The sequence below is a fragment of the Onychostoma macrolepis genome, chromosome 09 (assembly GCF_012432095.1).
Source record: "Onychostoma macrolepis isolate SWU-2019 chromosome 09, ASM1243209v1, whole genome shotgun sequence".
Lineage (NCBI taxonomy): Eukaryota > Metazoa > Chordata > Actinopteri > Cypriniformes > Cyprinidae > Onychostoma > Onychostoma macrolepis.
In genome coordinates, this window is record NC_081163.1 from 15387319 (window position 1) to 15413292 (window position 25974).

At 40.1% G+C, this 25974-nt stretch overlaps 2 protein-coding genes and 1 long non-coding RNA gene across 4 annotated transcripts in view; 1 reads left to right on the forward strand and 2 right to left on the reverse strand.

The window, feature by feature from the left end:
- gdap2 (ganglioside induced differentiation associated protein 2) overlaps nt 1-1636 on the reverse strand; it is a 28105-nt gene extending 26469 nt beyond the window's left edge. The window contains exons 1-2 of one of the 2 annotated variants that reach the window (XM_058788214.1): nt 1406-1635; nt 272-495 (exon numbers count right to left, since the gene is read on the reverse strand). In XM_058788214.1, coding sequence (XP_058644197.1) covers nt 272-468 — 197 coding nt within the window. In that variant the 5' untranslated portion in view covers nt 469-495; nt 1406-1635. Of the gene's footprint in view, nt 1-271; nt 496-1405 lie in introns of both variants that reach the window. The other variant, XM_058788215.1, reaches the window with a different exon arrangement.
- A 32-nt stretch (nt 1637-1668) lies between these two features.
- Nucleotides 1669-25974, forward strand: wdr3 (WD repeat domain 3). The gene is made up of 27 exons (XM_058788213.1): nt 1669-2157; nt 2904-3090; nt 3192-3401; nt 3488-3606; nt 4473-4551; nt 4825-4920; nt 5070-5165; nt 5301-5402; nt 5598-5695; nt 5778-5879; nt 5968-6198; nt 6283-6376; nt 6932-7033; nt 7188-7273; nt 7379-7517; nt 8447-8503; nt 8604-8704; nt 8976-9087; nt 9384-9518; nt 23525-23575; nt 23659-23724; nt 23811-23903; nt 24083-24133; nt 24872-24915; nt 25032-25160; nt 25315-25408; nt 25501-25974. The coding sequence occupies exons 2-27, from the start codon at nt 2917-2919 to the stop codon at nt 25654-25656; spliced, it is 2817 nt and encodes a 938-aa protein (XP_058644196.1). The 5' UTR covers nt 1669-2157; nt 2904-2916; the 3' UTR covers nt 25657-25974.
- On the reverse strand, nt 6208-8986 carry LOC131547555 (uncharacterized). Its single transcript, XR_009272960.1, has 4 exons — nt 8863-8986; nt 6956-7058; nt 6463-6538; nt 6208-6344 (listed from the first exon to the last, which is right to left on the reverse strand). It is a non-coding gene; the product is annotated as an uncharacterized LOC131547555 (long non-coding RNA).

Below are 25974 nucleotides of genomic sequence, written 5' to 3' on the forward strand. Positions count from 1 at the left end.
GCAACAAACACACAGTGCAGAGTTACATAAAAATATTTAGGTCTAAATTACTAAATGATTAAACTAAAACAAAATCTTAAACTATTGAACAAATTAAGCAAATCAGTAGTTACATTTATAGACAATCATGATGCTTAGGCTTTTAGGAATAAAAAACTTTTAGAAGTTATATGTAGTTTGTTTATTAAGCAATTTTGTTGAAATAATGCAGAAATTCATGGAGAGGAAGAAAACAGAATGTTTAAGAAATGTAAGTGAAAATAACACTCACAATAGTACAATCTTGCTGTTGATGTCGTGTCTGAAGGGGAAAGGGGACTCTAAGGAATTGAGCTGATTGGTCAGCTGGTCATCTTCCTCCAGTAAGTGGTTTTCTCCATCCACCTCGTCCTGGACTCCCTGAGGCTGGTCCCACGTGGAAAGGTTCTGGACCTCCACAAACTGGGAACGAGCTCCCAAGGGATCCATGCTGTAGCTTCACAGGGTAATTTTGAACTGAAAAGACACAGACAGACACAACATTTGACACACAGACTGAAGTTTGACCTGGGCTATATTAGCACGTAAACGCATACATACAGAGATGTTTGCATCACATTTAAACATGTAAGACAGTAGTTACAATGACAGACTTCAAAGAATTTAAGACCGAGAAATGCTGTTCGGGGCCACCATTGTCTAAAACAATATTTGAGAGCTCAATACTATACTCAATACAATAAGTTAATTTAAATATTATATATTGTGATTTCTAGACTTAAGCATTTTATATTAAGCTCGATTATTTTAAACATAGCCCATTTAAACAATAAAGTCATCTTGGAAGTCTGCTGAGGCCCTCTAGTGGGCCCCGGGCCCCCTGGTTGAGAACCAATTTAGTAAGTTTTGTATTTTTTTAATTTTTTTTTTTACTTTGATTCACATTCAATAACTCAAAAAAAAAAATTTATGAAATGATCAAAATTAATTAACATAAAACAAAGCCACAATGAAATAAAATAAATGAATTCCCAAACTTTCAAAATGTGACAACAATTGTAAAAGTATTCAGCAAAACTTCCTGTGCCAGCTGCAGTATGAGAAGTGTAGTGTTCATGAGTGTAATTGACTTTCAAGCACAACAGAGAAGCACTATCAGTGCAGACAGACAGGACTTCAGGAACAGATAAGATATTCAGCAGAAATGAGATGCATGCGTAAAAGTCGACTACCTAAATTAAATTTCAACAACAAAGTTATGAGTTTCTCCAAATAAAAGTTTCATCTCGAACGCGATAGACACCTACAAACAATGCAACACAACACAGTTTTAAAGAGTATAAAAAGGAAAGTAACACTTCATACTTATTCTAACCACAGGTTTATACTGACTTGATGAAAATGCAAATTATAACCAGCAACCTACCAGATGTCCTATGATGCAGCTATTGAGTCCTTCCTACTGCAAAAAAAAAAAACACATTAGCTCCAACTAATCCGTTAAAGATAGATTTAAAGATTACTGTCATCTTCCAGTGCTTCCGCTTTTAAATTAGCCATTGTTAAAATGTGATTTTAGCTGCTTGTGGTCAACACATCGTGTTTGCAACATTCAGCGAGCTTCCTGATCAGCTGATTCACGAGGACAAAAATCATCACTTCCGGGAATGCAGTAGGGGCAGTAGCTAAGTTGTCGCTCCGTGTAGAAAACGCACAGACCTATACAATACTGAAACACATATTTTAATCGACGTTCTAGTGTCATCGTTAAATTAAAATAAGCATAATAAAGTATAATGAATAAATAAATTAAACTAAGTTTTCATTATAAGCACACTGACACGCCTCGTGGACAGCACCATGATTTCACACTCACAGACCGAAGTAATCGATACCGTACACATAATTCATAAGAAGAGCAAATAAATAAAACGCATAAAGCAGTGTGAATAATGAGGAAGCATTCCGAACAATATTTTAGCGTGATACAGATGTCTATAAAAACATAAATTCTTGAAACATTTCGTGAAGTAACATCGTAGTTCTGCTCGGTAATCTACCACTTTTGTCTTTACTTGATGTCACACATGCGACTGAGAGCATGTAGAAGTTCTCCACATCCACAGAAGCAATATTTTCATAAAGGACTGCAGATACAATATACATCTAATCGACAAAGTATGTAACTACATTTTCTATACGCAGTGGCTTATTTTGAACTTTGTTATCTGCATATATTGCTCTTTAAATGAGATTAAACGGCCTGCATGTGGTTCTCGTTGCTGTGTATACGGTCATATGGACCTCAAAGCGTGGTGTTGGAGTAACAGTTGCTCACTTTCATTTGATGAACTTAGCAATGAATTTAGCACTTAGAAATCGTAGATTTTAAAGGTACTTGTGAGAGTCATTTGTAGTAGCCGAATAACTATTATTAACCATTATACAACGTCACAACCACAGATCTGATGTTAAAATGTTAACAGGGTACAGCTATATAAAAATAATATTAAACATGTAGTAACTTAGCATTTATTTTTTCCACTACAGTCTCTATATGTAATATAATTATATTTTCCAACAATCTCAGTATTACTGTTTTATACATTAGCTGTTCACCAATAATTACGTTTTTTTTTTTTTTTTTTTTATGTATTCATTGTCAGGGATCATGCATAAAAAATTAATCTCATAATTAAAAAGAGGCTTTAGCTACTAGCCAATTTCCATCTGCAAATGCATTTGCTTTGACATAAAACGTGTTTTAAGTCATGTAGAATTTACTTTGATATGCAGCTTTATACAGTATGATTGGTCTTTTCCTAAATATGTGATCACATGACAAATTGTGCACAGTTTTCTAGATTAAAGGAGCAGCACATCTGACAATACTCCCCTGCTGTTGTTTTTGTGTGTGTCTACAGCCTCTGGCTTGCCATGGGTTTAACTAAGCAGTACCTGCGCTATGTGGCGAGTGCTGTATTTGGAGTGATCGGCAGTCTGAAAGCCAATATCGCGTTTGTGACCCTCAGGGGGGGAGAGAAGGGTCGATATGTCGCCGTGGGTGCCTGTGAGCATGTGTTCATATGGGATGTCCGCAAAGCTGAGAAGGTACTTGCTTTAAATGGTTTAGAAGATTGCTTAGTACATTACAGTCACTCATCAGTTTATATAAACTCATATACGTTGAACTCACCCCTTTCATTTCTCAGGTTCTTATACTTGAAGGTAAAAAGCATGAGGTGACATACCTGTGTCCTTCTCCTGATGGCGTTCACATAGCGGTGGGTTATGAGGATGGAGGTGTGCGCATTTTTAATCTGCTCAACGGTGAAAGCAACATCTCCTTCAGTGGACACAAATCAGCTGTCTCAGTTATTAGATATGATGCACTTGGTGCTCGTCTCGTCACTGGCTCAAGAGTAAGACTACAGTTCATTTTACAAGTTTTTTAAAACAGATTTTCAATTTTACATGAACTAAAATCATTTTCTTTGTTGTATTTTAGGACACAGATGTGATTGTGTGGGATATCATCAATGAGTGTGGTTTGTACAGACTCAAAGGACACAAAGATGCGATCACACAAATTTTGTTCTTGGAGAGCAAAAACCTGCTGATTACAAGGTAAATCTGTCTTTATATTTTATTGGAATGAATTCTACACTTGAAAATACTCATATTATATTATATGTGACCCTGGACGACAAAACCAGTCTTAAGTATCAATTTTTCAAAATTCCACTGATGTATGGTTTGTTAGGATCGGACAATATTTGTCTGAGATACAACTATTTGAAAATCTGGAATCTGAGGGTGCAAAAAAATCAAAATATTGAGAAAAACGCCTTTAAAGTTGTCCAAATGAAGTTATTAGCAATGCATATTACTAATCAAAAATTAAGTTTTGATACATTTACGGTAAGAAATTTACAAAATATCTTCATGGAACATGATATTTACTTAATATCCTGATGATTTTTGGCATTAAAGAAAAATCGTTCATTTTGACCCATACAATGTAGTTTTGGCTATTGCTAGAATTATACCCTGGCGACATAAGACTGGTTTTGTGGTCCAGGGCCACATATTGTATTAGATACATTCATACACATAATTTACCAGAATATAAGGAGCTTTTTTATCATCTGAAATGTGCTGTGACTTTTAAAAATAAAATAAATAAAAAAAACAAAATATTTGGATTTTGGCCATAAGTGAGAGGTACATGAGGTTTGTATAGAGCATTTCCCACATGCCAGTAGTTTCAGTTTCACTTTAAATAAATGTGTTTAGGCTCTGTGTTTATATTTATAATAAACATTACTTATTATGAATGCCACAATAATTTTATATTTTTCATTACTGCTGTTCTGTACTAAATACTGTTCAATTTAAAGGATTTGAGTGAGGGGAATCAAAATAGTTTGTAGTGTTTGTAATTTTTGTAAACATTTCATTTTATTTACTGTATTTTACGTATGTTTCCTCAGTTCCAAGGACAGTTTTGTAAAGTGGTGGGACTTGGACACACAGCATTGTTTCAAGACCATGGTGGGGCATCGCACTGAGGTAAACAGGATCACTGTACACTGTTGTCTTGATCTTTCTGAAGTATACAACACAATTTAAATGCATGCTCTTGCTGCTTTGGTATGTCCACATAAATCAATGTACTGTAAATGATTAGGGAGTTTACTGTAAATGGCCTGAGGTTAGGTGGCATTTGGTATCGTAAAGAAAAATCATAAGGCATTTTCTTACTTTACTTTTGGGCAATGAGCCTCCAGCACTATCCAAATAATTAGTGTTGTAATACAGTGCAACATTATCCAATCTCTGTAGGTATGGGGGATGGTCCTGTTGAACCAGGAGAGTAGGTTGCTTACAGGGTCGGCTGACAGTGAGCTCAGAGCCTGGGACATTCAGTACATTGAGGAGGTAAGGCATATCACTCATGCTGTGGCAAATGGTTACTTTGTAGACTAAATTACATTCCAGTACAGTCTTGAATGTGATACTTGATCTCTTATATAGAGAATTAAAACTGATTTCATATATTCAGAATGAAAAATAAAGTTTCTTCACAGGGTAAAGAAGTGGGGGAGCCACAGGAAAAGAAAGTCAGAACTCTTCTTGAGAACAAAGAAGAAGATGAGGAAGGACTTGACGAAGAGCCAGAAGAAGTAATATTTCTTCCAGTATTCTCTCCAGTGCATCCTGTTCATTTAATTAATGTATTCAGTGGAAACTAGTGACACAATACACTTCACTTAGGGTTTCCTTTAAATGTTCATCAAAGATCTGATTTCTGTCAACAGCGAATTCTCAGCTGTAAGAAAGCTGGTTCTGTTTTGAGGGAAGCCAGAGACAGAGTTGTATCCTTGGTCACAGACGCCAAAGCTAAAGTGCTAGCATGCCATGTAAGTATGGTTCTGTTGTGTATACTAGTGTTTTTCAAAAAATAACATCCTTCTGAAAAAGGGTTTCACTCTTATCAGCTGGGTCGGTGATGTTGAGAAGTACCTAATTAAAAGTAGCTATGCAATAATTAGGTAAAAATTGCGCCTACATCACATGATAACTTTCTTTTTTTTTCTTTTTTTAAATCTCCACAGGGTCTGGATTCTACACTTGAAGTCTTTACTGTGCTATCAGAGGAGGAGGTCCAGAAAAAAATGGCCAGAAAACTAAAGAAAGCCAAGAAAAAAGCAAAGTGTGTGAGACCTCTGTTTTGAAATGTGAAGTTGTTACTCTTAAGCTTTTCTGATATTCTGATGAACTGTTATGTTATGCAGGTCTCAAGGAGGAGAAGAGGATGGACCTGAACCTGTAGTGGAGAGGAAGTTGAGTGATGAGATCCAAAAGCTGGTAAACATAAAGGCATCATCCAAGATCAGGTCAGAGAGTACTTCTGAATGCAGTCATAGTCCTCTTGTGTGCATTACTGGTGTTAAGTATTGATGGTAATGTTTTTTTCGTCTACAGATCAATGGACTGCCTTTTGGTTACTAATGGAGAGATGAAGCTTGTTCTTCTGCTGCAGAATAACACAGTGGAGACATACACCCTGAAGACTACAGAGAAGAATCCTACTGGCACTAAAACCTCTCGCCTCGCACTGAGCGGTCATCGTACCGATGTCAGAACGCTGGCCTTCAGCTCAGATAACATAGCCATCCTCTCCGCCTCTGGAGAGACTGTCAAAGTGTGGAACAGGTGAGTGTGATGATGACAAATGTTTCAATATATTTGCATGGGTTCATAGATTTTGAGTCCTTAACATGTATCTTCTTTGGTCAGGTCCACCTTGCAGATCATTCGTACCATGGGATGTGAATATGCTCTCTGCTCGTTATTTGTTCCTGGAGACAGACAGATTATCTTAGGAACAAAGGTATATAACTATTCACTTCTCAGTCAACAATCAATAAAGAGATAGTTCATCCAAAAAAAACTTCATGTCTTAACTTTAATACAAACCTGCATGATTTTCTTCTGTGGAACACAAAATGAGATGGTTTGCAGAATACCTGCCACGACTACGGGCTTTCAAGCTCTAAAAAAAAAAAAAAAAAAAAAGGCAAATTTGAAGCCGTATGCTAGATTTGTGTGAGGAACAGTTTTTTTTTTACATTTTCACATTAGCTTTAGTTTTGTTTTGTGCTTTTGTCATTTTTATTATTTTTTATTTCTGTTTTAGTACTGATATTTAAACTAGGTGTGTGAAGACACATTGTGCCAAGTTGGCCGTAATTGACATCAAGTGCCATTAGTTCTGGCCCTTTCTTGTTACCAAATATGAGCCAGCAACTTTGAAAATGCATGAATCTGATTTGAATGAGATGGTTTCTAAATGCTAATTAAGATCCTGAAAGATCTTCTGTTGCAAAACGGTTAGTCCATATATCCTTTACTATGAAAAATGAATTTTTCATTATTCTTTTGTCAGAGAGGGAAGATTCAGATTTTCGACCTGGCCTCAGGAAGCCTTCTGGAGATGACTGACGCCCATGATGGAGCTCTTTGGTCCATGTGTCTCTCTCCAGACCAGGTATAATACAAAGAGCTTCTCATCCCTACAAAACACCACAGTTTGTGAATACAGTGAATTCCTGACTCTATTCCAAAGACAGACAGTAAGCTGTCAGCAAGGGTTTTAGCTTTATGTGAACATATTTGACTTTGATTTGTGTGTGTTAATGCAGAGAGGGATTGTAACTGGTGGTGCTGACAAGACTGTGAAATTCTGGGACTTTGAGCTCATAAAGGATCAGGACTCTGGGAATAACAAGTGAGTTATTATCTGCGATCACAAACCACGGCTCTCTCATCCAGATTTCTCCATCCTTCTTTCTCTTCTTGGCTTTAATGTATTATTGCTTTGTGTAATCCCCAGGAGACTGACGGTGAAGCACACACGCACCCTGCAGTTAGATGAGGACGTGCTGTGTGTGCGCTACAGTCCTGACCAGAGACTGCTGGCTGTCTCTCTTCTCGACTGTACGGTCAAGATCTTTTACACAGACACGCTAAAGGTAAACCACAAGCACAGCGTATAGCATTACAATACTTTCCTCACACCACAACACATAGCATCATGTTAAATCCATACATAAATCCAATGCTTTGAAAAAAAAAAAAGTGTCCAACAAAAGCCCACTCTTTTACTCGAATTACATTTACTGAGAGATATTTTACCACCAATAAACATCCTGACACTATATGCAGACAGGCCCGGTTTATATCAACATCCATCTTGGGTGATCTGACCACGTTAGCTGAGACCGACTGCTTTTTTTATAGAAGAATAACAAATGTATCTCCAGAGCTATGAACTTATACATCACATGTTAGTGTGTCATGTTGATCAAGTGCGAAAAATAAAGGAAAAAATGTTGCTCAGCACAAATGAGATATTTCAAACAGAATGCTTGATGTTTAATTGCAATTTTATTCGAAGAGTTCATGTATTCGTGCTTCACATCATATATGTTACTGAAAGTTTTATAGGCCTGATGGATGGATGAGATTTCAATAATTCAATACTTTTCTTATTTATAGTTATCATATATTTTAATAATTGTTTAAATTATTTACAATTTTTAAATGTTACATTTATTTTTTTTAATAATTGTGAAATATCTTTAAAATGGTCATTATTTTTAAACCTTTTTTTGGTATTATTTTTTTCAAAGAAAATGACTTTTCCATCCAATTCCCTTATCCATCCACAGTATTCTCATACTTGTGGAAAAAGTTTAAAATTTCATTAGTATTATACAGACTATAATTGGGGCCACAGAAATATGTCAGCACATTATAAATAACCAATCACCACTCATGTAGTATGACATCATCATGCCTAATGCCCAACTCTACCCAAAAAACAGCAGCTCTTTAGAGGACAGATATGAGAGCTGTGCAGAATAATAAGAGATTTGTTCTCTGTCTCAACTTCCTCTAGTTCTTCCTGTCGCTGTATGGACACAAGCTGCCTGTTCTGTGCCTGGACATTTCGCATGTGAGTGCACTGGCTGACACGACACATCCTGCGAGTTATTCTGACGAATGGCGTAATTGTTTTTCAATGTTGTTTGTGGGTTTCTGTGCGTGTTCTGCAGGACAGTGCTTTAATAGCCACAGGCTCAGCAGACAGAAATGTGAAGATTTGGGGTTTGGACTTCGGAGACTGTCATCGCTCTATGTTTGCACATGACGACAGGTGATAAAAACACTGCTGCTCATGTAATGATGCATTGCTGGCACAGTCTGTTCTCCGTCACATTACCTGTACGCTTTTTAGTTATATTGTTATTGAAAGTTATGATCCCGGTTGATGACAAGTACAGTGATTTCAGTGTTCGGTCTGGTGTCACCTACCTACGGTGTTGACATCTCTCCAGCACCTGTGAGCTGTAGTCGCTGGATGACATCAGCCCAGATGGTCATTATTTGTCATCCACTGTACTTTCCCTGTTGTCTTTCCTCTCTAGTGTCATGTTTCTTCAGTTTGTCCCTAAAACCCATCTGTTCTTCACTGCGGGAAAGGACAGAAAGATCAAGCAGTGGGATGCTGACAAATTTGAGCACATCCAGACATTGGAGGTGACCTTCTCTAATAGTTGGACAGCATTCAATAGGCATTTTTCCATAGCTGGAATGAGTTTTCCAAAGGTCGCTAAGGTGGAAGTAGCTGTTATATTGAAAGGATTAGAGTTATAATAAGAGCCCAGTCAATATGTAGCAGAGGCTGATTGCATTACGTAAGCCGCAGTCTGCTTTTGCTTAAGCCCTAATCAATTTAATCACAGACAAAGATGTATTGGAACTGTTGCATTATTGCAGACCCTTCTCATACCCTTGACTGTGTTTTTCAACTTTGGCCCTTGGATGTTCCTCAGGGTCATCATCGTGAGGTCTGGTGTCTGGCCATCAGCACCAATGGAGATCACATAGTCTCCTCGTCTCATGATAAGTCCCTCAGGCTGTGGGAGAGAACGAGGGAGCCCATCATCCTGGAGGAGGAGAAGGAGATGGTGAGTGCTTGGTTTTTCAGCAGAATGTCACACAGCAGAAAAATGGGTTTGATGGTATTAAATACATATCTATAGATCTATGTTTACACCTCTGATAGACTTAAAACTTAATTAATATGGAATATGGAATATCTGAGTAATGCTTTAGTATAGAGACCAATTCTCACTATCAACTAGTTGCTTATTAGCATTCCTATTATTAACATATTGACCTCACTAACTATTAATAAGCAGCAAATTAGGAGTTTGAGGCAAAAGTCTGAGTTATTGGTTTACTAATAGTGAGAATTGAACCTTAAAATAAAGTGTGACCAATATCTGATCATGTCTTAATTATGCAAGTTAATTTTCAGCTATTTTACATTGGCTTCAAACTAATACGTAATATTTTACACAAAAATTGTGGTTGGTATTTTAATGTTTTAATGTATTTTAAACTATAGTTTGCCTGGCAAAGCTGAATTTGAAAAACCAATTAGCTGAAGTCCCTTTCTTTTTACCATAAATCAGTGCTTCCCAAACCTGTCCTGGAGGACCCCTAGCCATGTCTCCCTTATCTAACACACCTGATTCAACTCATCAGCTCGTTAGTAGAGACTGCAAGACATGAATTGGGTGTCTGATAAGGGAGACATACAAAATGTGCAGGGCTAGGGGTCCTACAAGACAGGTTTGGGAAGCACTGCCGTAAATGATTGGTCACAAGATTATTAAAAAATAAGTTGGTTATATAATATATAAAACATTTTGGGGTCGAAAAGAAGAAACTTAATTGGTATTTTCATTTATTCTACCAATTAAACCCAGGTATACTTACCTTACCTTACCATCAGTGGTCCCTGGCCTCTACAACCATCCTCTTCCAATGCTTGCCGCTAGAAATTGGGCCGCAGCCCTGCACTTCTCATATCCCTCCTAACTGCATCGGCCCATCGGCTTCTAGGCCTTCCCCTTGTCCTGGTACCGAAAGGTTGTGCTACGAATACTCTCTGTGCCAGTCGTTCCTCTCCCATCCTTCGAAGGTGCCCATACCACCGGAGGCGCTGAAGTCTAACAAATGTTGATAGTGATGTCTCCTGATACAGTGCTCTCAGCTCCTCATTCCTTCTCACATCTTCCTTCCTTCCTTCCTTCACATCTCTCCATTAGTAACCAGAAGGCAGTCCATTGATCTGTAGATGAAAAAAACATTACCATCAATACTTAACACCAGTAACGCACTCAAGAGGACTATGACTGCATTCAGAAGTACTCTCTGACCCTCATTCACAGGTCCAAATATTCTCCTTAGTACTTTCCGCTCGAACTTATCCAACATGTCTGCGGACTTTTGGTTAAGGACCCAGGTCTCACTGCCATATGAGACTACAGGTCTAATGAGGGACTTGTACATTCTGAGTTTGGAAGACCATGAGAGACTACGGCTTTTAAAAAGGGTACTGAGGGCAAAGTAGCTCCTATTCCCATCAGTTATTCATCTCTTGATCTCGCCAGTCTCAGAACACTCAGCATTAACAGAGGACCCCAGATACACAAAGTTCTGTACTACCTCGTATTCATGTTCACCCAATTTGAGGGCTCTCAAGGTGTCTGGTAGTTTTCATCACTTTTGTTTTTTCAACATTGAGTTTCAACCCCGCTGGGTGGCACTCTTCTTCTATCCTTCCCAAATCCATAGCCACATCCCTTTCTGTCCTACCCACCATGTCCAGGTCATCCACGTAACCGAGTAGTTGCACCGATTTATTAAAAATCGTACCTCTTCGGATATCCAGGACAGTCATCTGAATAACCTTCTGCAATGCAATATTAAAGAGTAAAGGTGCTATAGGATCACCCATTAAGGACTGAGAAAGGGGCTGACACCTGTCCATTTGCCTTAACTCTGCCCTGGGTTCTTTGCATTGTCATCCTTGTCAATCTTATTAATTTCTTTGGTAAACCCATCGCAGTCATAGCTCGGTATAGGAATCTTCTGTGGACACTATCATAGGCAGCTTTGAAATCAGTAAACAAGTGCCAGGTTGTGACTCTGAACTCCCAAGCTTTCTTACACATCTGTCGAAGAGTAAAAATTTGGTCAGTGGTCGACCTATTAGCACAAACCACACTGATAGTCTCCTATCAGACATTCGGCAATTGGTGTTAGACGGTTGTACAGCATTATAGACAATACCTTGTACGCTACACACACATCCCTCTGTAGTTATTGCAGACGGCATTGTCTCCCTGTTTTAAAATTGGGACGATAACTGCTTCATTCCACTCACGTGGCATAATTTCTTTGTACCATGCCTCCACAATCATGCAATGCTTCTGCAACTGAATCCCCCCCATACTTGAGGAGTTCACCGGGTATGCCATCTATCCCACTTGCCTTGAAATTCTTTAGGGTCCTTAATACGGTTTTTGTTTCCTCTAATGTTAGCAGGAATTGATCCTCCCCTTGATTCCTTTCCATTTCCGGTTCCTCTTCTCTTTCCTCATTCCTCTCTTCCACCCTGGTGTTCAGCAGGTTATTAAAATGCTCAATCCATCGCTGTAATATGTCTTCTGTCCCCATCAGAAGGTTCCTCTGCTCATCCTTTATTCCTAGATTGCCAGGTTGATATCCATTTTTAGATTCCTTAATCCCCCTAAAGAATTTCCTAGCTTCGTTGTTTCTTCTTCGGTTTTTTAGCTCTTCGATTCTACTGGTTAGATGTTCCCTCTTCTTTCTCCTAAACGTTCTTTTCGCAATTCTTCTAGCTTTCAGGTATTCATTCTTAATTAGTCTGGTCGGATGTGTAATCCATCTTTCTCTAAATCTATTTCTATCCTCCACTACTCTGGCACATTCTTCATCAAACCAAGGAGTTCTGCCCTCTTTACGCTCCTTCCCCAATATCTCTTCGGCTACCTGACATGTTTAAGACATTCCCACTTCCTCTCAAACGGTGTCTCAGCTGAGTCAAAAATGCCGTTGTCACCCCTCAGCTGCAGTTCAGACCTAAGCTTTCTCTCTACACCCTCCTGGTACCTAACCCTAGTTTCCTCATCCTTTAACTTATATGTGTTCCATTTAGGCGTAGACTGTTCTTGATTTTTCCATTTCTGCATGCTCAGTCTTTGACAGCACTTTGCAATCACTGGAAAGTGGTCAGATTCAACATTCGGCCCTCTATACGATCTGACATCCTTCACAGAGGTAGCATGTCTTGAATCCACAATTATGATTGACAAGTCAGGTATATCAGCATTTACATTTACATTTACATTTAGTCATTTAGCAGACGCTTTTATCCAAAGCGACTTACAATTGGGGAATACATCGAGCGATTAATCTTGAAGAGGCAATCAGACATACGAAGTGCTTGCAACACCAAGTCTCAGACATTGTTCAAATAAATACAAACTACCAAAGGAAGGAATAAGTAAAGATAATTTTTTTTTTTTTTTTTTTTTAAGTTTAGGATGAAGTCAAGTGCTGTCGAAAGAGATGAGTTTTCAGTTGTTGCTTGAAGATTGACAGGGATCCAGCATTCCGGATAGAGGTGGGAAGATCGTTCCACCAGCCAGGAATGGTGAATGAGAATGATCTAGAGAGTGATTTTGCGCCTCTCTGTGATGGTATCACGAGGCGTCGCTCACTAGCAGATCTCAGATTTCTGGAGGGGATGTAGTTTGTTAATAGAGAGTGCAAGTAAACGGGTGCTGAGCCAGTGGTTGTTCTATATGCAAGCATCAGTGTCTTGAACTTGATGCGAGCCGTGATTGGTAGCCAGTGCAGGGAGATAAAGAGAGGTGTAACATGGGCTCTTTTGGGCTCGTTGAAGACCAGTCGTGCCGCTGCATTCTGAATCATTTGTAGAGGTTTGACTGTATTAGACGGAAGTCCAGCCAGAAGAGCATTGCAATAGTCCAGCCTAGAAATGACAAGGGCCTGGACAAGAAGTTGTGCAGCATGCTCTGTCAGAAAGGGCCTGATCTTTCTGATGTTATATAGTGCAAACCTGCAAGATCGAGCAGTTTTTGTAATGTGGTCTTTGAAGGTCAGCTGATCATCAAAGATTACACCAAGATTTCTGACCGAAGTTGATGGGGTTATTGTTGATGAACCTAACTGGATCGTGAAGTCATGCTGTAGAGTCGGAGTGGCAGGGAGGACAAGAAGCTCAGTCTTTGCCAGGTTGAGCTGCAGGTGATGTTCTTTCATCCATGCCGAGATGTCCGCCAGGCAACCTGAGATCCTTGCAGTTACCGTTGGATCATCTGGTTGAAAAGAGAGGTAGAGCTGTGTGTCATCAGCGTAGCAATGGTATGAGAATCCATGTGCCTGTATGATGGGACCCAGTGATGTAGTGTATGTGGAGAAGAGGAGGGTCCAAGAACTGATCCCTGAGGAACCCCAGTGACCAGTGTATGTGCTTTGGATACCTCACCTCCCAGGCCACCCTGAAAGACCTACCAGTGAGATAGGATTCAAACCAGCGAAGTGGAATGCCAGAGATGCCCAGTGATGAGAGGGTGGACAGGAGTATCTGATGATTGACAGTGTCAAAAGCGGCAGATAGGTCCAGCAGAATGAGGACTGATGATTTGGAATGGGCTTTTGCAATTCGCAGGGCTTCAGTGACCGAGAGAAGCGCAGTCTCAGTTGAATGGCCCCTCCTGAAACCTGACTGTTTAGCATCCAGTTTGTCGTTCTGTGAAAGAAACAGTGAGACTTGGTTGAAGACAACTCGTTCAAGTGTTTTCGCTATGAACGGAAGGAGAGAGACAGGTCTGTAGTTTTCTATAAGAGAAGTGTTTAATGTAGGTTTTTTGAGCAGTGGGGTTACCCGAGCCTGCTTGAACGCAATGGGGAAGTTACCTGTGAGTAGGGATGTGTTGATGATGTGTGTGAGTGCAGGTAAGAGTGTGGGTGAGATTGCTTGGAGAAGGTGTGAGGGATTGGGTCAAGAGGACATGTTGTAGGATGGTTGGAGAGGAGAAGCTTGGATACTTCAGCTTCAGTGAGTGGACAGAAAGAAAAGATGGGAGTTTTAGCAGTGGATGTGGTAGGGTGAGGGTCCTGTGTGCGTGGAGGTGAAAACTGACCACTGATTGATCTAGTTTTGTCTGTAAAGAAAGTGGCAAAGTCATCAGCTGTAATAGAGGTGGAGGGAGGAGGTGGAGGGGGACAGAGGAGGGAATTAAATGTTCTGAAGAGATTACGCATGTCTGGAGCGCTGTCGATCTTGTTGCGGAAATGTGAGGATTTGGCAGTGTGGACTTTAGCAGAGAAGGATGTGAGCATAGACTGGTACCTACTGAGGTCCGACAGATCGTTTGATTTGCGCCATTTTCTCTCTGCCGCTCTGAGTGTAGTCCGATGTTCACGAAGAACCTCGGATAACCAGGGGTTGGAAGGAGCAGCCCGTGCGGGCCTAGAGGAGAGAGGACAAATGTCGTCTAGACAAGAGGTTAAGGTAGAGCATAAAGTCTCAGTAGCTGCGTTTACATCCAGAGATGAGAAATGGGTGGGTGAAGGAAGAGAGGAGGATACCACAGAGGAAAGATGGGAAGGAGAAAGGGAGCGCAGGTTTCGTCTAAAAGTAACTGGTAGGGGTTGGTGGCACAGGAGAAGCAAAGTGTAATGTAAATGTAATGAAGAAATGGTCCAGTATGTAGCGGTTGTACCAGAATGTTATCTGCAGTACAATTGCGTGTGTAAATTAAGTCAAGTTGGTTGCCTGATTTGTGCGTGCTAGTAGTGGTAAGGCGTTTGAGATCAAACGAAGCTAGGAGTGCATGGAAGTCTGTAGCATAAGGCTTGTCTAGGTGAATGTTGAAATCACCAAAGACTAGGAGTGGAGTGCCATCCTCCACGAAGAGGACAGCAGCCCGTCCAGCTCCTCTAGGAAGGTGGCTAGAATTTGGCTAGGGGGACGGTAAATGACCACGATCTGGAGTTTTATCGGAGCTGATACAGTAATGGCATGAGATTCAAATGAGTTGTAATTGCATAGGGAAGAGCGGGTTGAGTATTTCCAATTGTTAGAAATGAGCAGACCAGTGCCTCCACCCCGGCCAACTTGCCGGGGGGTGTGAGAGAAAGAGAGATTAGTAGAGAGAGCAGCTGGGGTTGCTGAGTCTTCTGGACGAATCCAGGTCTCAGTCAAGCCCAAGATGCTGAGCGTGGATTTTAAAGAAAAAGCAGAAATGAAGTCAGCTTTGTTGACAGCTGACTGACAATTCCAGAGACCCACAGAGAAGGAAAGAGGTGTAGTGAAGGAGGTAGAGATAAGGCGCAGGTTAGCAGGATTACGTTGCCGTCTGCGTGGGACGTTAGGCGTGGTTGAGAGAGAACCGAATAGTTTGGAAACACATGATAGAGGTGGCAGGAAAGAGGATGGAAACGGAGAGTGTGTAAGGGAAGGGGGAAAAAAGAAAAGATACTTAAGTGTGTCGCTCGGTGTCGTTGCTCGGTTAAAGTCGCGCAGGAAAAGTCGATGGTCTTTACCCTCGTCGGTCTTCACACGAGGAGGCTGAACGCTTCCGCTGATGCTTCCGCGTCAGCGCTCGGACCTCTGATAAATACAGCCTTAACACACTACCGTGAAAACAGCTGTGGCCGGCTTCTGATTGGCCCAGCCAATAGCCTTGTGCAAATAACTCAAGGCGAAACTAACACTTCGCTAGCAAGGAGCACTGAAAATGATCCAGGTTCCTTCTTAGCCGAGGTGCAAATTATTATAATTAACAGAAAGTGCAATCAAACAACGAAACCTCAACGAAAATGCAGAATAGAAATAGAAGGAAACGAAAGTATTCCTTCCCAACAGCAGGTAAATAATTTAAACAACAGATCTATGACTAAGTATCGCAACACTTACGAGCTGCTGTCCGTCTCTTCTGGTGAATATTCGCTTCTCCCGACTTGTAATAGCGAACAGGCAGTTTAAATACTTTTACAGTCGCTGTGGCGGCTTCTGATTGGCCCAGCCAATAGCCTTGTGCAAATAACTCAAGACGAAACTAACACTTCGCTAGCAAGGAGCACTGAAAATGATCCAGGTTCCTTCTTAGCCGAGGTGCAAATTATTATAATTAACAGAAAGTGCAATCAAACAACGAAACCTCAACGAAAATGCAGAATAGAAATAGAAGGAAACGAAAGTATTCCTTCCCAACAGCAGGTAAATAATTTAAACAACAGATCTATGACTAAGTATCGCAACACTTACGAGCTGCTGTCCGTCTCTTCTGGTGAATATTCGCTTCTCCCGACTTGTAATAGCGAACAGGCAGTTTAAATACTTTTACAGTCGCTGTGGCGGCTTCTGATTGGCCCAGCCAATAGCCTTGTGCAAATAACTCAAGGCGAAACTAACACTTCGCTAGCAAGGAGCACTGAAAATGATCCAGGTTCCTTCTTAGCCGAGGTGCAAATTATTATAATTAACAGAAAGTGCAATCAAACAACGAAACCTCAACGAAAATGCAGAATAGAAATAGAAGGAAGCGAAAGTATTCCTTCCCAACAGCAGGTAAATAATTTAAACAACAGATCTATGACTAAGTATCGCAACACTTACGAGCTGCTGTCCGTCTCTTCTGGTGAATATTCGGCTTCTCCGACTTGTAATAGCGAACAGGCAGTTTAAATACTTTTACAGTCGCTGTGGCTTCTGATTGGCCCAGCCAATAGCCTTGTGCAAATAACTCAAGGCGAAACTAACACTTCGCTAGCAAGGAGCACTGAAAATGATCCAGGTTCCTTCTTAGCCGAGGTGCAAATTATTATAATTAACAGAAAGTGCAATCAAACAACGAAACCTCAACGAAAATGCAGAATAGAAATAGAAGGAAGCGAAAGTATTCCTTCCCAACAGCAGGTAAATAATTTAAACAACAGATCTATGACTAAGTATCGCAACACTTACGAGCTGCTGTCCGTCTCTTCTGGTGAATATTCGGCTTCTCCCGACTTGTAATAGCGAACAGGCAGTTTAAATACTTTTACAGTCGCTGTGGCGGCTTCTGATTGGCCCAGCCAATAGCCTTGTGCAAATAACTCAAGGCGAAACTAACACTTCGCTAGCAAGGAGCACTGAAAATGATCCAGGTTCCTTCTTAGCCGAGGTGCAAATTATTATAATTAACAGAAAGTGCAATCAAACAACGAAACCTCAACGAAAATGCAGAATAGAAATAGAAGGAAAGCGAAAGTATTCCTTCCCAACAGCAGGTAAATAATTTAAACAACAGATCTATGACTAAGTATCGCAACACTTACGAGCTGCTGTCCGTCTCTTCTGGTGAATATTCGCTTCTCCCGACTTGTAATAGCGAACAGGCAGTTTAAATACTTTTACAGTCGCTGTGGCGGCTTCTGATTGGCCCAGCCAATAGCCTTGTGCAAATAACTCAAGGCGAAACTAACACTTCGCTAGCAAGGAGCACTGAAAATGATCCAGGTTCCTTCTTAGCCGAGGTGCAAATTATTATAATTAACAGAAAGTGCAATCAAACAACGAAACCTCAACGAAAATGCAGAATAGAAATAGAAGGAAAGCGAAAGTATTCCTTCCCAACAGCAGGTAAATAATTTAAACAACAGATCTATGACTAAGTATCGCAACACTTACGAGCTGCTGTCCGTCTCTTCTGGTGAATATTCGGCTTCTCCCGACTTGTAATAGCGAACAGGCAGTTTAAATACTTTTACAGTCGCTGTGGCGGCTTCTGATTGGCCCAGCCAATAGCCTTGTGCAAATAACTCAAGACGAAACTAACACTTCGCTAGCAAGGAGCACTGAAAATGATCCAGGTTCCTTCTTAGCCGAGGTGCAAATTATTATAATTAACAGAAAGTGCAATCAAACAACGAAACCTCAACGAAAATGCAGAATAGAAATAGAAGGAAACGAAAGTATTCCTTCCCAACAGCAGGTAAATAATTTAAACAACAGATCTATGACTAAGTATCGCAACACTTACGAGCTGCTGTCCGTCTCTTCTGGTGAATATTCGGCTTCTCCCGACTTGTAATAGCGAACAGGCAGTTTAAATACTTTTACAGTCGCTGTGGTCGGCTTCTGATTGGCCCAGCCAATAGCCTTGTGCAAATAACTCAAGACGAAACTAACACTTCGCTAGCAAGGAGCACTGAAAATGATCCAGGTTCCTTCTTAGCCGAGGTGCAAATTATTATAATTAACAGAAAGTGCAATCAAACAACGAAACCTCAACGAAAATGCAGAATAGAAATAGAAGGGAAACGAAAGTATTCCTTCCCAACAGCAGGTAAATAATTTAAACAACAGATCTATGACTAAGTATCGCAACACTTACGAGCTGCTGTCCGTCTCTTCTGGTGAATATTCGGCTTCTCCCGACTTGTAATAGCGAACAGGCAGTTTAAATACTTTTACAGTCGCTGTGGCCGGCTTCTGATTGGCCCAGCCAATAGCCTTGTGCAAATAACTCAAGACGAAACTAACACTTCGCTAGCAAGGAGCACTGAAAATGATCCAGGTTCCTTCTTAGCCGAGGTGCAAATTATTATAATTAACAGAAAGTGCAATCAAACAACGAAACCTCAACGAAAATGCAGAATAGAAATAGAAGGAAAGCGAAAGTATTCCTTCCCAACAGCAGGTAAATAATTTAAACAACAGATCTATGACTAAGTATCGCAACACTTACGAGCTGCTGTCCGTCTCTTCTGGTGAATATTCGCTTCTCCCGACTTGTAATAGCGAACAGGCAGTTTAAATACTTTTACAGTCGCTGTGGCGGCTTCTGATTGGCCCAGCCAATAGCCTTGTGCAAATAACTCAAGGCAAACTAACACTTCGCTAGCAAGGAGCACTGAAAATGATCCAGGTTCCTTCTTAGCCGAGGTGCAAATTATTATAATTAACAGAAAGTGCAATCAAACAACGAAACCTCAACGAAAATGCAGAATAGAAATAGAAGGAAACGAAAGTATTCCTTCCCAACAGCAGGTAAATAATTTAAACAACAGATCTATGACTAAGTATCGCAACACTTACGAGCTGCTGTCCGTCTCTTCTGGTGAATATTCGGCTTCTCCCGACTTGTAATAGCGAACAGGCAGTTTAAATACTTTTACAGTCGCTGTGGCGGCTTCTGATTGGCCCAGCCAATAGCCTTGTGCAAATAACTCAAGGCGAAACTAACACTTCGCTAGCAAGGAGCACTGAAAATGATCCAGGTTCCTTCTTAGCCGAGGTGCAAATTATTATAATTAACAGAAAGTGCAATCAAACAACGAAACCTCAACGAAAATGCAGAATAGAAATAGAAGGAAACGAAAGTATTCCTTCCCAACAGCAGGTAAATAATTTAAACAACAGATCTATGACTAAGTATCGCAACACTTACGAGCTGCTGTCCGTCTCTTCTGGTGAATATTCTTCTCCCGACTTGTAATAGCGAACAGGCAGTTTAAATACTTTTACAGTCGCTGTGGCGCTTCTGATTGGCCCAGCCAATAGCCTTGTGCAAATAACTCAAGGCGAAACTAACACTTCGCTAGCAAGGAGCACTGAAAATGATCCAGGTTCCTTCTTAGCCGAGGTGCAAATTATTATAATTAACAGAAAGTGCAATCAAACAACGAAACCTCAACGAAAATGCAGAATAGAAATAGAAGGAAGCGAAAGTATTCCTTCCCAACAGCAGGTAAATAATTTAAACAACAGATCTATGACTAAGTATCGCAACACTTACGAGCTGCTGTCCGTCTCTTCTGGTGAATATTCGGCTTCTCCCGACTTGTAATAGCGAACAGGCAGTTTAAATACTTTTACAGTCGCTGTGGCGGCTTCTGATTGGCCCAGCCAATAGCCTTGTGCAAATAACTCAAGGCGAAACTAACACTTCGCTAGCAAGGAGCACTGAAAATGATCCAGGTTCCTTCTTAGCCGAGGTGCAAATTATTATAATTAACAGAAAGTGCAATCAAACAACGAAACCTCAACGAAAATGCAGAATAGAAATAGAAGGAAGCGAAAGTATTCCTTCCCAACAGCAGGTAAATAATTTAAACAACAGATCTATGACTAAGTATCGCAACACTTACGAGCTGCTGTCCGTCTCTTCTGGTGAATATTCGCTTCTCCCGACTTGTAATAGCGAACAGGCAGTTTAAATACTTTTACAGTCGCTGTGGCGGCTTCTGATTGGCCCAGCCAATAGCCTTGTGCAAATAACTCAAGGCGAAACTAACACTTCGCTAGCAAGGAGCACTGAAAATGATCCAGGTTCCTTCTTAGCCGAGGTGCAAATTATTATAATTAACAGAAAGTGCAATCAAACAACGAAACCTCAACGAAAATGCAGAATAGAAATAGAAGGAAGCGAAAGTATTCCTTCCCAACAGCAGGTAAATAATTTAAACAACAGATCTATGACTAAGTATCGCAACACTTACGAGCTGCTGTCCGTCTCTTCTGGTGAATATTCGCTTCTCCCGACTTGTAATAGCGAACAGGCAGTTTAAATACTTTTACAGTCGCTGTGGCGGCTTCTGATTGGCCCAGCCAATAGCCTTGTGCAAATAACTCAAGACGAAACTAACACTTCGCTAGCAAGGAGCACTGAAAATGATCCAGGTTCCTTCTTAGCCGAGGTGCAAATTATTATAATTAACAGAAAGTGCAATCAAACAACGAAACCTCAACGAAAATGCAGAATAGAAATAGAAGGGAAACGAAAGTATTCCTTCCCAACAGCAGGTAAATAATTTAAACAACAGATCTATGACTAAGTATCGCAACACTTACGAGCTGCTGTCCGTCTCTTCTGGTGAATATTCGGCTTCTCCCGACTTGTAATAGCGAACAGGCAGTTTAAATACTTTTACAGTCGCTGTGGCCGGCTTCTGATTGGCCCAGCCAATAGCCTTGTGCAAATAACTCAAGACGAAACTAACACTTCGCTAGCAAGGAGCACTGAAAATGATCCAGGTTCCTTCTTAGCCGAGGTGCAAATTATTATAATTAACAGAAAGTGCAATCAAACAACGAAACCTCAACGAAAATGCAGAATAGAAATAGAAGGAAGCGAAAGTATTCCTTCCCAACAGCAGGTAAATAATTTAAACAACAGATCTATGACTAAGTATCGCAACACTTACGAGCTGCTGTCCGTCTCTTCTGGTGAATATTCTTCTCCCGACTTGTAATAGCGAACAGGCAGTTTAAATACTTTTACAGTCGCTGTGGCTTCTGATTGGCCCAGCCAATAGCCTTGTGCAAATAACTCAAGGCGAAACTAACACTTCGCTAGCAAGGAGCACTGAAAATGATCCAGGTTCCTTCTTAGCCGAGGTGCAAATTATTATAATTAACAGAAAGTGCAATCAAACAACGAAACCTCAACGAAAATGCAGAATAGAAATAGAAGGAAAGCGAAAGTATTCCTTCCCAACAGCAGGTAAATAATTTAAACAACAGATCTATGACTAAGTATCGCAACACTTACGAGCTGCTGTCCGTCTCTTCTGGTGAATATTCGGCTTCTCCCGACTTGTAATAGCGAACAGGCAGTTTAAATACTTTTACAGTCGCTGTGGCGGCTTCTGATTGGCCCAGCCAATAGCCTTGTGCAAATAACTCAAGACGAAACTAACACTTCGCTAGCAAGGAGCACTGAAAATGATCCAGGTTCCTTCTTAGCCGAGGTGCAAATTATTATAATTAACAGAAAGTGCAATCAAACAACGAAACCTCAACGAAAATGCAGAATAGAAATAGAAGGAAACGAAAGTATTCCTTCCCAACAGCAGGTAAATAATTTAAACAACAGATCTATGACTAAGTATCGCAACACTTACGAGCTGCTGTCCGTCTCTTCTGGTGAATATTCGGCTTCTCCCGACTTGTAATAGCGAACAGGCAGTTTAAATACTTTTACAGTCGCTGTGGCGGCTTCTGATTGGCCCAGCCAATAGCCTTGTGCAAATAACTCAAGACGAAACTAACACTTCGCTAGCAAGGAGCACTGAAAATGATCCAGGTTCCTTCTTAGCCGAGGTGCAAATTATTATAATTAACAGAAAGTGCAATCAAACAACGAAACCTCAACGAAAATGCAGAATAGAAATAGAAGGAAACGAAAGTATTCCTTCCCAACAGCAGGTAAATAATTTAAACAACAGATCTATGACTAAGTATCGCAACACTTACGAGCTGCTGTCCGTCTCTTCTGGTGAATATTCGCTTCTCCCGACTTGTAATAGCGAACAGGCAGTTTAAATACTTTTACAGTCGCTGTGGCGGCTTCTGATTGGCCCAGCCAATAGCCTTGTGCAAATAACTCAAGACGAAACTAACACTTCGCTAGCAAGGAGCACTGAAAATGATCCAGGTTCCTTCTTAGCCGAGGTGCAAATTATTATAATTAACAGAAAGTGCAATCAAACAACGAAACCTCAACGAAAATGCAGAATAGAAATAGAAGGAAACGAAAGTATTCCTTCCCAACAGCAGGTAAATAATTTAAACAACAGATCTATGACTAAGTATCGCAACACTTACGAGCTGCTGTCCGTCTCTTCTGGTGAATATTCGCTTCTCCCGACTTGTAATAGCGAACAGGCAGTTTAAATACTTTTACAGTCGCTGTGGCGGCTTCTGATTGGCCCAGCCAATAGCCTTGTGCAAATAACTCAAGACGAAACTAACACTTCGCTAGCAAGGAGCACTGAAAATGATCCAGGTTCCTTCTTAGCCGAGGTGCAAATTATTATAATTAACAGAAAGTGCAATCAAACAACGAAACCTCAACGAAAATGCAGAATAGAAATAGAAGGAAACGAAAGTATTCCTTCCCAACAGCAGGTAAATAATTTAAACAACAGATCTATGACTAAGTATCGCAACACTTACGAGCTGCTGTCCGTCTCTTCTGGTGAATATTCGGCTTCTCCCGAATTTAGCATTTAAATGTACGTCTAGAAAAACAAACATCTACTGTATACATTTGCTGACTTGTCTCAATATTTTTCTCAGGAAAGGGAAGCAGAATTTGAGGAGTCATTGGCTAAAGGCGACGAACCTGTGGTAAGTGGTTCTCTTAAACCCTAGAGATCAGTTATGTCTCTTTATGTCTCTGTGTGTTCTCAGTGTTTCCTCATGTCTCGCAGGTCCCTGGAGAGACTAAAGGAGAGGCAGAGCCTGCTGGGATGAAGACCATTGAGACCGTGAAAGCTGTGAGTCTGCAGAACTGTACAGATGAAGAGCTCCACTCCGTTATATTCAGTAATGGAGAAATTAAACTTGTGTTCTGTTTCTATAGGCCGAGCGAATAATGGAGGCTGTTGAGCTCTATAGAGAAGAAAGTGAAAAGTTGGAGGAGCACAGTGCTGCTTGCAAGGCAGCAGGGAAGGAGGTATGATGTTTTTTAGACACTCAAAGCCCATTAAGAGAGAAACGCAACATTTTATTGAAGTTGTCTTTTATTCTGCACAAAATTAGGGCCAAAGCTTGAAAAGTTTACAAATTATGAATTTTTAAATGTAATGATGCTGGTGCTTTACTTAGACGCTTCTTTGTTTTTCTTTTTTGCAGTTACCGCCCCCTAAGATGAACCCCATCCTTGTGGCTTTTGGAAATATCTCTGTGAGTGTGTTTTTTTTTATATTAGCACTGGGTTTGTTTGGTTGTCATTTGTTTAATAATATAGGGGTGCACAATTTATAAGCTCCAAATGGCCAAATTAGAGAATTTTTAAAGATATATCAGATGATATTATATATTTAATGGTAACACTTCAGTATAGGGAACGATTCTCACTATTAACTAGTTGCTTATTAGCATGCCCATTAACATATTGACTGTTTAGTAGTATTTAAAAAGCACATATTCTGCATGACCATATTTTACATCCCTAATCCTACCCAATACCTAAATTTAAAAACTACCTTACTATTAATAAGCATCAAATTAGGAGTTTAAGGAGGCAAAAGTCATAGTTAATGGTTTGTTAATAGCGAGAATTAGACCTTAAAATGAAGTGTAACCTGTTTAATTGTACATGCACATTTCCTTTATTTTTATATTTAGTTTAACTTTTGCTGTCATCTAATGTTGAATAATGAAATAATGCTGTTAAATGTTGTGATGCCTAAATTCTTTTGCACCGTAAAATGTTTTGTTGTTTTTTTTCACGGAAGAGAATTGTAATATTATCTATTTATCGATTATCAACCTTAACATAATTTTAACAATTTTACTATCAGCTGATTTTTATTAATAATACACCACACTAAAGAGCTGAATTATATTTTAGTTGAAAAGTCTATTTAAAAAGTGAGATTCAGCACTCATATTTACTAATACTTGCCATTGTTTCTGCAGCCTTCTCGATATGTTCTGGAAGTAATAAAGAAGGTTCGGTCCAGGTAAGAGCTCTTCCTCAACCCAGTCAAAAGCATTCGAACTCAAACATTTTCCCATCTGTTATGTACCGTTATGTTTTATGGGTCAGTCTGATTCTCAGCTCTGTTTTTCTCTTCAGTGAGCTGGAAGTGTCTCTGCTGGTGCTGCCGTTTCCTTACGTCCCGGATCTGCTGAAGCTCTTCAATGGCTATGTACAGCAGGGCCTGGAGGTGGAGCTAGTGTGCCGCTGCCTCTTCTTCCTGCTCAGGTACTCATCTGTAGCTACTGCTTTAACATATTACAGTTTCATGTTGATTTCTGTTCATTTTACCATTTTGTTATTAAATTACGCTTTTATTAGCATTGAGGTGATTATTTGATTTGCTCCTGACTAACAGTCCTATCATTTATAATTTTCCTAGAGTTCATTTTGGTCATATCACCAGTAATCAAATGCTACTGTCAGTCATTGATGAGTTAAGGACCAACACAATCGCTAAAGTGCGAGAGATCAGGGTGAGTTCTAGAAACAGGATGGATTTAACCACTGTTCACACCTCTCATCAGGTTGTGTAAGCCTGTGTGTTCTCATCTACCCGTGTTTTCAGGATGTCCTGGGTTTCAACAGCGCCGGTCTTCAGTTCCTGCAGCGTGAGATTGAGAGCAAAGAGGACGTAATGTTCTTTGCTGATGCCACAGACCGCTTTGAAGAGAAAAAGAGAAAGAGGAAGAAACGTGAAAGAGCCGTCCTTACAATCACATGAAACTGACGTGCTTGTCAGCTGTTATAACAGACTCCATTGCTATGTGCTTTTACAATCCTGAAGAAGCATCATGCTGATGTTTTTATAAGTTGATATGTCATTTGTACCTGTCTAAAGTCCATAAAGGTAAATTTCTCCATAAATGAACTTATTGAAGCTACTTTGTTCTTCATAATATTGAAGTGTGTGTGTGTGTGTGTGTGTGTTTGAATAGAGATTCCAAGCTGCAAAAAAAAACCCTATTTATCATCATTTTTTAAACCAAGAATTTTTGTTTTTTAAGAAACACATTCAATTAAACCATGTTAAGTAAATCTA